The 12,956-nt window shown below is 33.2% G+C and overlaps 1 protein-coding gene across 1 annotated transcript; it reads left to right on the top strand.

The window, feature by feature from the left end:
• Nucleotides 1-2,347: 2,347 nt before the first annotated feature.
• Nucleotides 2,348-3,292, top strand: LOC101445070 (olfactory receptor 5K3-like). The gene has a single exon (XM_004465947.3). The coding sequence runs from the start codon at nt 2,348-2,350 to the stop codon at nt 3,290-3,292; it is 945 nt and encodes a 314-aa protein (XP_004466004.1).
• The last annotated feature ends 9,664 nt before the right edge of the window (nt 3,293-12,956 follow it).

The raw sequence follows: 12,956 nt of genomic DNA, 5'->3' as shown, positions 1-12,956 counted from the left end.
ATTAATTTGTAAGTATAGAGATATACTTTCAAAAATCTTATACAAGAAACAGAAACATCTTAAGGATGTGTCAATTCAGATAAGAGAAAAACACATTGTACAAAATGATCTATTTTGAAACATTTTTTGTAAGTCTCTTCTTCAAAGTTAAAATCTAAATTTGCAGGCACCAAGAAGGTAACTTACTGTCATTGGAAAGAAACAATACAAGTTCACTTATTAGAGGTGATCAGAGTGGAAATGGGATTTGAATCATTCTGAAATTTTCTTAACATTTCAAAGGGCTTTGCAAAGAGTTAAGGCACCATTTTTTTCCAGTGCTACAATCTAATAAGGAAATTGTCCATGAATTTATTAAAAAGCATTTTAGATGTGGCATTAGTGTGGAGAAAGTGACCATGGTGGCTGCTGAGGGTAGGGAGTGGGAGGAAGAGATGAGATGTGGGGGCATTTTCAGGACTTGGAGTTGTCCTGGGTGATGCTGCAGGGACAGTTACCAGACATTGTATGTCCTCCCATGGCCCACTGAGTGAAATGTGGAAGAATGTGGGCTATGATGTGGACCATTGACCAAGAGGTGCAGCAGTGCTCAGAGATGTATTCGCCAAATGCAATGAGTGTCTCATAATGATGGAGGAAATTGTTGTCATGGGGGGAGGAGTTGGGTGAGGGGGAGAGGGGTATATGGGGACCTCATATTTTTTTAATGTAATGTTAAAAAAATAAAGACAAAAAAAGCATTTTAGATTATCCAAACTTATTTCAGGTATATGAAACATGCTTGAATGTTTGGAATATGGAGATCATTGTGGACTGGATTATTCAGTTGAAATCTTAATAATAACATTATATACAACCTTGTCCTTGAATAATTGTTACAATTTTTTTCATATTTTAAAAAGAATAGCAAGAATAAATGCACGGATATAGTGTTTTCAGAAATGAGTGTGGTACGCAGGGTGGAGGGAGGATTAGGTGAGCAAATTTGGAAAGAGTCATCAAAACCGGGAGAGCTGTAGTTACATGGTGAAAATGAGAATGAAAGTAGGTAAGGCTAGAGAAAACTTAAAATGACACCCAAGGAATTTGTATCTGTCTTAGAGATCAAGGTTTAATGTTTTTACAGGTAATAGTCTGTTGCTTCTTTCAATATCAGCAAATTATATCCATTGATCTCCAGTAAGGATAAATAGATATTGCAATGTTCAAGGAAAGTAAGGTTAAATGAAGAGTCACATAATAGGGAGCTCTTATGTGGTAAGCCAAAAATATAGGAGGAATCTCTATGGAGCATGCTGGGAAGAATAAAGATGGTTATTTAAATTTCTCACAATTTGTTCACATTATGAGAGGTTGGTCAAAACACAATAACATTAAACATCAAGAAAACCTTAAATCAAGAAGTTTATGTATTCAGATAACTGTAGGAAAAAATGATATTTTATTTAGAAGTAGTCTGAGAGAAATCGCTCAGGAAGGTAGGCATAAGTTCAACACTGGGTTAATATAAATGTGAAGGTGATATATACAAATTATTTATTAAATAAGTATGTTGATATATATATTTTGTGAGTTTCCAGGTATGTTTCATTACAAATGAATAGTCCTCTCCTTCATACTTGTTATCTTTCAACACTTCCTTCAGAATGTAAATTAATGCATCTATTGTACAACATTTTCAAACATAATTCCAATGGAATAATAAAGAAAAATGTTTACTTGTAGAAGGAGTAAATGTGCATGATAATTGTTTTTGTTTTGTTTTGTTTAGGGGTACAGGGGTCTGGGGTTTGAACCAGGACCCCACATGTGGGAAGACAGCGCTCAACCACTGAGCATCATGGACTTTTTCCATTTGTTTTGTTTGTTGATGTTTTTGTTTTTAGGAGGCACCAGGAACTGAACTCAGGACATCCCATGTTGGAAGTAGGCATTCAACCACTTGAGCCACATATATTCCTGATAATTGCTTTTAAGTATACTATAAGGATATTCAGTACTAATACTAACATTGAGACTATTTGAAAATACTGTACCACATTAGGTATTCTATATTTGTGCACTACACTTGCATGGATTGATATGCTAAACCTACTATTCTAAGAACTCTCTTGTAATTATCAAAATTCCTAAAAACCTTGGCCAAATTCTTGGAGGTCACAGACTTAAATTTTAAGAGATGTTATATCTCATATAATATTGATAAACTGCATTCAAAAGACAACAGAATATGATTGAAGAAACTCCTCTGACTGTTATGAAAAAGGAAATTTAAAGGGAACTTAAGACATTGTAAGTCTAAGAACCTAATTTCTCCATTATTTCTATCTCAATAGTGAGGTTAGAGATGACAGAAGACAACCAAACTGTGATAACTGAATTTATGCTCAAAGGATTTACTGATGAACCAGAGCAAAAGATTATTCTGTTTGTAGTCTTCTTTGCCATCTATATGGTCACCATGGTGGGGAATCTTGGTCTGGTGGCATTGATCTATATGGACCATCATCTTCACACTCCAATGTATATCTTTCTGGGCAACCTGGCTCTGATGGATTCATGCTGTTCCTCTGCTATTACTCCTAAGATATTAGAGAACTTCTTTTCAGAAGACAGACTGATTTCCCTCTATGAATGCATGGCACAATTTTATTTTTTCTGCTTTTCTGAAACTACGGACTGTTTTCTTCTGGCAGCAATGGCCTATGACCGGTATGTGGCAATATGCAGCCCATTGCAATACCACACCAGGATGTCAAAGAAACTCTGTGTTCAGATAACTGCAGGGGCTTACATAGGTGGAAATGTTCATGCCATGATTCAAGTGGGATTTCTGTTTAGGTTAACCTTCTGTGGATCTTATTATATCAATCACTTTTATTGTGATTTATTTCCATTGTTCAGTATTTCTTGTGTTGACCCCTACATCAATGAACTGATGCTACACATCTTTGCAGGTTCGATTCAAATCTTAACTAATATCACAGTCCTTATCTCTTATATTTACATCCTTTTCACTATTTTTAAAATGAAATCCAAAGAAGGAAGAGGCAAAGCCTTATCAACATGTGCATCCCACTTTCTCTCTGTCTCAATATTCTATGGTTCTATAATTTTTGTGTATATTCAACCAAGTTCAGTCAAAGAAGAAGATAAAGATATAGCTGTTGCTATTTTTTATACTCAGGTAATTCCTTTGTTAAATCCTTTTATTTATAGTCTGAGAAATAAGGAAGTAATAAGAGCTGTAAAAAGAATTATGAAGATTAAATCTCAGAAAATTCTGAAATAAGTATCAGTCACTTTAACAAACAGATTTTAACATGACAATTTTTTCAAAGGCAAGGGATATTGTGAAAATGTAAAGTGGCTGTTTGTATGTCAAATATTAAATCATTAAATTTAGGTGATGTGAAATTCAGATAATCATTGAATAAATATATACATTGAGAAAGAACCATTTCCACAGAGATGTACTTCAAAATGTAAGCTAATTCAGTCTATCAAGTAACATTAAATAATTACTTTTTAGTTCACATATCTTGTCAGAGTGTAAATAATTGCAATGTTCAATGAATTCAACAAATACTAAAAAAAAAAATCACAGTATATAAATGTAAAAGATCTGGTAAAAATATGGAATCTCTATTCTTAGAAACTTAAATCCTTGTTCTCAAATATTAATCCCTTCTAAAGCAATATCATCTATCAGATAATAACTGTGCTTTTGAATATGATTCTCTTTGTTTTTAGTTTTGTTTTTCTTTTTGACATTATTCATGAATATAGATTCATGCAGAACATGTGTTCTCAAATTAAGAACATTTTTATCTTTTCTCTTAGTTATATATCTTGTCAAGCTGTCAGAAATAGAGCATCTTTATAAGGGAGATTTGTCACCTGTTGTTGAAAATGATGTGACATACAGAAATCCCTATGGATTTGAATTTTTTCAGGTACTTCAATTAGTTCTTCATGAAGTATGACACTACAATTCCTGAATAAATCAATTAATTCAAATTTTTGTTCCTCTGATGTCATTGTCTTGTTTTTTATTAGGAATATCAACCTGCACTGTTCACAGTATAAATCATTATATTCATATCATTAGCATAAAGAGGGAAGTTACTGTGCAAGTATCTGTACAAAAAAATTTAAAGACCACTTAAAAGTGCAAAATGAAACAAAATATAACTTACACAGTCCATACTATCTCCTAGTTCTTAAACTAGAATTTTACATATATTGCCTATGCATAAATTGGATGTTATTTTTCATGTTTTTCCACAGTAAAACTTATACTTGTTTACCCTTGAGTAGGGCTGAAATTTGAATCATTACTGTTGTTCTTCCATCATTTTACAGAACATTCACAGTAGCTTAAAACAGAATTCATCTCAAAATGTCCATAATATAAGAAATATATTAAAAAACATATGAATAAGAAGAAGGGCAGATTATATATACATAATCTTAGATTGTTCTGATATATCTCACATCCTTGGGAGTTGAGACAATGAAGATCAGTAATCTGGGGTATTTAGTAATAGTGGAATTAGGAGTAAATATTCCTTAAAAAATGGAGACATTTTGCTATTTGGGATAAAATGGAAATAATAACTTGAGCTCCAGAACCAAGTTTATGGTAATGAGTTTGGCCCTTGGGGTTGTTGGATCAGGAAACAGCACAATGGGTGAGAAAGCTGGCAAAGCTGGGAGTAGTTGGCAAATGTGAGAAAAAAGGACAGTAGTAGAATAGGTTACTTAAAATCTTAAAGAACCTTAAGAAATCTTATTGTACGTTAGAATCCTCAAACATTGAAGTCTTCCTCTCAGGAGAGTAATATAATTGCAATTTTAGATATGTGATCTGGCATTTGATGGGAAATAAATACTATAATCAATGAGATTAACCATTACAATTCATGTAATATATGAAGAAAACTGACCCTGAAGAAGACATTGAAAGAAAAGGCATACATAGATATAAACACATATTAAAGAAGGAAAAATATTCATTCATATTTTCAGATAGTTCTAATTTTCGCCTTTAATTATTAAACCATTCTTGGACAACATTTTGTTTAATGATCTAAAATAATTATCTACTGCTATTCTGATATTTATCATAACTTGAGGTTTGATGTAATTACACAAAAATATCAGAGGTAGTTTATGAAGAACTAGGTTAACAATTCTAATATCTGTCAGGTAGATAAGCCAGGAAAATATTGAAAGAGACTGATTTAAATATGAGAAATTAAAATGTGATAAATATACAGTAATTAAAATAAACAATATTAGTTCAAGGATCAAAGAAAAATATTGTCTAGACGTAAACCCAAATATGATAAGAATAATTTAAAAAATCAAACAATAGATTTCTGGGAATATGGCATCAGAGTAGGGTGGTAAATCTCAACCCTCCTACTAAAACAACAGAGGAAGGTAGAAAATCTGTTGGAGGGAGTTACCTTGGGTGTCTGCAGACTAAAAGATTGCTAAGCATCATCTGGAAGGGAGAGGGAGAGAGATATGAAGCGGTCAAAGAGAAAGCCATTAATTACTAGTCACCATGGCTGACATTTATCCATCAAAATCAAGTTGAACATATTGGTTAAAACCCATGGCACACTGCAGCCAATTGAGAAGAGAATTGAAATCATACTTCCTGGGAAGAGGGAATGTGTGGAAGAGGTGGAGAGTGTTTCTTCTTCAGTGAATTTGGTCAGTGGAACCCATTTTGAATTTTGGCTCTGACCAGACCAGAACCACGAGCCAGTGGAGAGTGAAAGAGACACTTCTGTGCAAAAGTTTGCAGAAGAGCAGTATCTGCTGGCAGGTAGGGAAACTGAAAAAAGTAAAACACCATTTGGTGGCTCTCATATTCAGCCATGCTAGGATCTGTTTGGAGCACCATTAGCGAATTTCTGGCCCTGGTTTGATAATCTTAAAGATTTAGAGTAAGTTGAACCAAATATCAAACAGCCATGAAACAGAACCTCTAGAAAGAGAAATTGACCATCACAGTAAAGTCGCCAACATAATAAGATGCCTAGACATTAGGAAAAACTTAGAAGCTGTAGTAAGAAACAGGAAGATATGCCACAGCCAAAAGATAAAATAAAAAATCCTGATGAGACACAGAATTTAAAACAACCAATCTATAATAATAACACAAATCTCTTAAGTCAATTCAAGCAGCTGAAGGAAAATATGGCTAAAGAAATAAAGGATATTAAGGCACTGGGTGAGCATAAAGAAAAATTCAAAAGCCTGTGAAGAAAAGTAACAGAGTTTATGGTGATGAAAAACACAAAGCATGAGACTAAAATACATTACAGATATATGAAATCAGATTTGAAGTGTAGAGAACAGAATTAGTGAATAGGAGATCAGAGAATATGAACTTGAAAACAGAAATAGAAAACAGAAATAGAGAACAGAAATAGAAAAGAATGGAAAAAAAAAGTCACAGGGTCTCAAGGAATTTAATGACAATGTGAAACACAAAATCATATGTGTTAAAGGTGTCAGAGAGGGGAAGAGAATAGAAAACAGGCGGAAAAAAATATTGAGGAAATAATGACCAAAAACTTTCTATCCCATATGAAAGACCAAGAAGGACAATGTACTCCAAACAGAATAAATCAAAATAGACCTACTCTTACTCTGAGACACCTATTCAGAATGACAAACACCAGAGGTAAAGAGAAGATTGTGAAAACAGCAAGAGAAAAGCAATGCATCTCATAAAAGAAAAGCTGAATGAGACTAAGGGCTGGTTTCTCACCAGAAACCATGGAGGTAAGAAGGCAGTGATATGGTGTACTTAACATTCTGAAAGAGAAAAGCTGTCATGCAAGAAGTCTTTATCTGGAAAACAGGTCCTTCAAAAATAAGGTGAACTTAAAGTTTCCACAGACCAAAACCAAAACAAAACTGACTTTGTTATCAAATGTCCAGATTTATAAGAAATATTAAAAAGAGTTCTGAAGACTGAAAGGAGGATACAAGGACAAGAGACTTGTAGAAATGAAGATGATTAGTAAGAGTAACTGAAAGTATAAAAAGAGAAACAGTAGTGAGATATGACAATGGAAAGACAAAGGATAAAAAGAATGATGCAAATTATGTCTTAAAGTAATGACATTTAATTTTAATGGGTTGAATCCCCACTCAAAAGACATAGACTGAGAGAATGGATTAAAAAAAAAATTAATCATCTGCAAGGTGTCCATAAGATACTCACCTTAGATGCAAGGAAAAAACCAGCCTGTAAATAAAAGGATGGAAAAAGATAGTCCACACAAACAGTAACCAAAAGACATCTGGAGTAGTAAGACTAATATGGGGCAAAATAGATTTTACATGCAAAATTGTTAAGAGAAGAAAAAAGTCATTATATATTCATTAAATGGATAATTCATCAAGAAGAAATAACAATCATAAATATTTACTCATCTAACATAGGTGCCCCAAATACATGAGATACACACTGGCAAAACTGAAGAGAGAAATAGATATCTTTATAATAAGTTTTAGAGACTTCAACACACCATCCTCAGCATTGGATAGAACATACAGACAGAGGGTGAATAAGGAAGCTTAGAGCTTAAACAATATGAGAAATGAAGCAAATCTAACAGATATTTATAAAGCATTACACCACAAATCTCTAGGATATAATTTTTCTCAAGTGTTCATGGAGTCTTCTCTAGGATAAACCATGCAATAGGTCACAAGACAGGTCTCAATACATTTAAAAAGATTGAAATAATAAAAACACTTTCCCTGATCATAATGGAATGAAGCTGGAAATAAATAACAGACAGAATAAAAGGGAAAACTCACAAATATATGGAGCATAAATGACAAAGATAGAGCAGAAATAAATAAATTGAGTACAGCAACAAAAATAGGAAAAACACTGTATAGCATAGTGATTTCAGTGGTGGAAGATGATTGCTAGTAGTACACATACAAGAATGTTCCTCTATTACAAGGTGTTAAGAATATGGAGATACATAGGGAAAATTAACTAATGTAAAATATAGACTATAAGTAAGAGTAATATTGTAATAGTTTTACAGCAAAGAAGATACTATATTAATGCTAAGGGTCAGTAATGAGGGGGTAAAAAGGGGGATGTATTTTTCCTTTTGGGATAATGAAAACATTCTGAAATAGACTGAGCAGATAACAGCACAACTATATGAAGAAGTGAGACACACTGAGTGTACACTTTGGGTGGATTGTACAAAATGGGACTGTTTAACACAGTGAACCCCATGGTGAATTATGGACTGCTGTTAGCAATATAAATATGAGAGCACTCACTCATGAATGACAACAAAAATATAATCCTAAAACATGGTGTTACTAATAGTATGGTTCTTGAGAAAAATATGCCAAATGTAAACTAGGGACTATAGATAGCAGTGATATGAATATATTCTTTCATCACTTGTAACAAATATGTCAAATGTAAGATGTCAGTGATGGGGCAATGCATGGAAATCTCCTATAATATAAATGTTTATTTTAACTCACAACTTCTCAAATTAAAAAGTAATTAAAACCTCAAGCAATAAAAAGTGAACCCCAAGTTAAATCATGGACTATAGATAATAGTACAATTTTGAAAATGTGCTTTCATCAGTTGTAACAAATCTACCACACAAAAAATAAACAGTTAACAACTGGGTGGTATATGGAAAGTCTGGAATTATGCAGGACAAAAAAATATGTATTTAAAAAATCAGTGAAGAAAGGTTTCTTCTATGTTCTTTCCTAAGTGTTTGAATATTCAGATCTTATTTCTTTGCATTTTGTTTTACTTTGTTCATTTACAGTTTTTTTTGGAAAGTGAAAAATACAGGCAAGTGACTCTCCAATCATCTATCACCACCTTCAATTAAATTTTAAAGGTTATTTAAGATAATATGTAATACAGTAGTTATTTTTATTTTTGAATGAATAAATAAATATTTTCAGTTCCTCTTTTAATTTCTAATATAGGTAATGAAAATAGATAAAATACCATAAACAAACTTTTCAATAGGCTCTAAATTATTTTTAAGAACATAAAGTAGGCCAAATACCAAAAAAAAAAACTTTGAGAATTTCTGATTAGATGGATGTTGTACCTCTGTTTCCATCCTCAGTTTGGTGAGCATTATTAGTTGTAAGACTTACATCCATTGGTCCCCCTTCCCCTTTCTAAGGCACCATGATTTTGTTTGCATATTTCTCCATTCCTTCCCCCAACACATATCAACAATGAAAAAGAGAGTTGTTGAGGGATAAGTATGCAAATTTTAAAATCCAATGAGAGATAAATGTGATTTTCTGAAAGCTTACAATAAATGTTTCCTTTATTTTGAAAGAAGTCCACAAAAAAGTTTGTCCCTATCTCTTCGAATACATTGAATGTGGATATGAACTCTGGCATGGCCTTTATCCATTTGGCAATCAAAGGTAAATCCAGTCTGAGTATGATGTCAACACATAATGGAGGATATAACTGAGGGAACTACTGAGAAACAGTATGAAATGTACTTTAGTAAAATATCCCTCCTGGTTTTGTAAACTAGTAGGTTTTCCTACCATTTATACTTGTCTGGAAATGTGTTTTATTTGCAACTGAATGAATATCATCTGTATTTGTCAGTCAAAGGGGTGCTGATGCAAAATAGCAGAAGCCTGTTAGCTCTTATAAAGGGTGTTTATTTGGGGTAGGAGCTTACAGTTACCAAGCCAAAAAGCATAAGTTACTTCCCTCACCAAAGTCTATTTCCACATCTTGAAGCAAGATGGCTGCGAAAGTCTGTGAGGATTTAGGCTTCTTGGGTTCCTCTGGGTTCAGTGTCTCTGTTTTCTCCACAAGGTCAGCAGTAGACTATGAAGCTCTCTAGACTTTGCCTCTCTCCACAAAGTCAGCTATAGACTATCAGGTGAATGGCTCTGTCTTTCTCCCTGGGTTTTCTGCCATGTCTAAGAAGCCAATTCTATTTCTCTGTGGTCTTCCCCTGGCTCAGGTCCTTTTTTCCTGGGGCTTGTTTCTCTTTCCTCTGTGTGCTTACTTCCTGGGGCTCCAGCTTAAGGCTTCAGCATCAAACTCCAACATCAAAAACTCTCCCTCATCATAAAGGTCCAACTCTGTCCTTTGCCATGGCTTTTATCTGTGAGTCCCCACCCACCAAGGGGCAGGGACTCAATGCCCTACTGATATGTCCCAACCAAAGCCCTAATCATAACATGATCATGCCCAAGTACATACCAGTTTAGAGACATAATCCAATATCTTTTTTTTTTTTTTTTGGTTATCATAACTATATCAAACTGCTACATCATCTAATACATTTATAGCTCATTATCTCTTGAATATTTGTTCTATTTTATTTTAAATTAATCCTCAACATCTTATATGTTACACATAACTTTTCAGTTGTTTCTACATTGACATTATAGCATATATGTTGAGGCTTTTAAATTTATTATCATATTTTACTTTCCAATAACCCCATAAAAAACAAAAACAAACAAGGAACATAGATGTCTTCTTTGTGTACAGAGAAATAATGAAATGGAACTCGGGGGTCAACCGAGAGCACCCAGTTTAAAAATCTATTTTCTTAAACACTAAGCGATTATATGCATAGCATCAGAAAGAAAAATAGCATGGTAATAAATTTCTTTCATGAAGCCAAAGTGTTATGTCCAATATATGGGGCAAAAATTAAAGAGAGATGTTGATCAATGACCTTTTTCCTCGAACTTTTTTAAATATCATAAATGTACAGAAAAGTTTATAGAATTTTGCTATTAATAACTATATATATTTTTACCATGTTTCAACAATGTTAACAATTTGCCTTTTTCTCTCTCCATCATACAAATAATATATATGCCCACAGTTGCCACCCTCATTATATTTACCATTGAAAGTCATGCTTTTCTTTGTGTAGCCTCATTCTATTTACCATGTAAGCTGACTCGTTCTTGGGAGAAAGTGGAACAATTTTGTCTAGCATTGATCATTTACCAATTTGCAATTTTTCTCCTTTAGAAGTAAACCATCACTCTTTCTAAATACTTAAAATTTGCATTTTATGTCATGATATGCTCACTTGCTGTCTGTATATTTTCTTTGGTTAAGAATTCTATATTAGTCAGTCAAAGGGGTGCTGATGCAAAATACCAGAAATTGGTTGGTTTTTACAAAGGATATTAATTTAGGGTAGAAGCTTACAGTCATGAGGCCATAATGAGTAAGTTACTTCCCTCACCAAAGTCTGTTGTCATTTGCTCTTCCAAGATGGTTGCCCATCTCTGTGAGGGTTCAGCCTTCCCCTGCCTCCTAAGGCTCCATGGTCCCAGCATCTTCCAATATAAGCTGTAGGCTGGTATAAGTCTCATTTCTCTCCTAGGGATCATATCTCTCTGGGCTCACTGCTCATGGCTCTGGTCTCTGAAGAAACAAACTTTCAGGTGATTGGCTTATCTCTCTTCTTGGGGCCACAGGATCCTGTCCAATGAACTGTCTCTTTTTCTCTGTGTTTTTTCCCTGTGTATCTACTTCCTGGAGCTCCAGCATCCAAACTCTTACTCTCTCCTCTGCCATGTCATTTCCTCTGTGATTCCCCACCTACCAAGGTGAAGGGACCCAATGTCCTACTGATGTGGTCAATCAAAGCCCTAATCATTATCCAATTAAGTAAAAGTGAAACCTCTGAATTCAATACAATCTAATATGCCCTAAGGAACAGTCCAGTTTACAAACATAATCCAATATCTATTTTTGGAAATTATTAACAATATCAAACTGCTAGTGTCTGTTCCTATCTTTTCCTCATTTTTAAATTGTGGACTTATTTTGTTTCTGGAAATTTAGCTGATTTTTTTGATCAGCACTAAGAGACTTCCTGTAGATTCTTTGGGTATTTCTTATATAAAAGATCATGTCACCTGTAAGTGGAGATAATTTCACTTCTTTCCCAATTTAGATGACTTTTTATTTTACAATGGACTGCCTAAAATTTCTATTATTTAAACAAGAAGAAATAGGACTTTCTTGTCTTTTTTTCTGATTTAGGAGGAACACTTTTAGTCTTCTAATATAAAACATTATGTTCACTGTCTTTTTTAAAAAAATTAATGAATGGATTCAATCATGTTGAAGTGCCCTTGTCTGAGTGTTTTAAACTTAGCATGTAATTAGATTTTGTCAAATGTCTTTTCTGTGTAACTTAAGATGATCATGTGATTATTTCTTTAGTTCTATTAATGTGGTGTATAAAATATATTGCCTTATGTTGAACCACATTATAATTCCTGGAATAAATACTATTTCATTCATGGCATATAAAATGTTTTAAATGATTTGAATTTGGTATCCTAGTATTTTTTTAGGAATTTTGCAAATATATAGTCATAAAGGAAATTGTTCTGCAATTTTTTATCATTTCAGAAAAATCATGCATAAAATACAGTTTTCCCATATACCACACAACTGTTAACAGCATGCATTAGTGTAGAACATTTGTGACAACTAGTGAAAGCACACTTTTATAATTATACTTTTACCTATATTCAGTGGTTTACCTTAGGATCCAAAATTAGCATTGTACAGTCCCAAGGACTTAAAAATTTACTTTTGTAACATATATACAAATTAACATTTCTCTTCTTAGTCACATTCAAGTAATTCAGTATTATTATGTTCACAATGTTGTGTTACTATCATACTATCCAATACTGAAACCCTTCCATCATACCAATTAGAAACTCTGTAAAATTTGAACACTAACTCTCTACTCTCTATGATATCCAATCCCCTTATAATCTATATACTAAATTCTGACTTTATGAGTTAGCTCATTTTAATTATTTTGTATCAAAGAGATAATATAATATTTATCCTTCTGTGTCTAGCTTATTTCACTCAACATAAT

This window comes from Dasypus novemcinctus, chromosome 4, assembly GCF_030445035.2.
Source record: "Dasypus novemcinctus isolate mDasNov1 chromosome 4, mDasNov1.1.hap2, whole genome shotgun sequence".
NCBI classification, from domain to species: Eukaryota; Metazoa; Chordata; class Mammalia; order Cingulata; family Dasypodidae; genus Dasypus; species Dasypus novemcinctus.
Note: the sequence above shows the minus strand (reverse complement) of the source record. Positions and strands in the feature narration are given on the sequence as shown.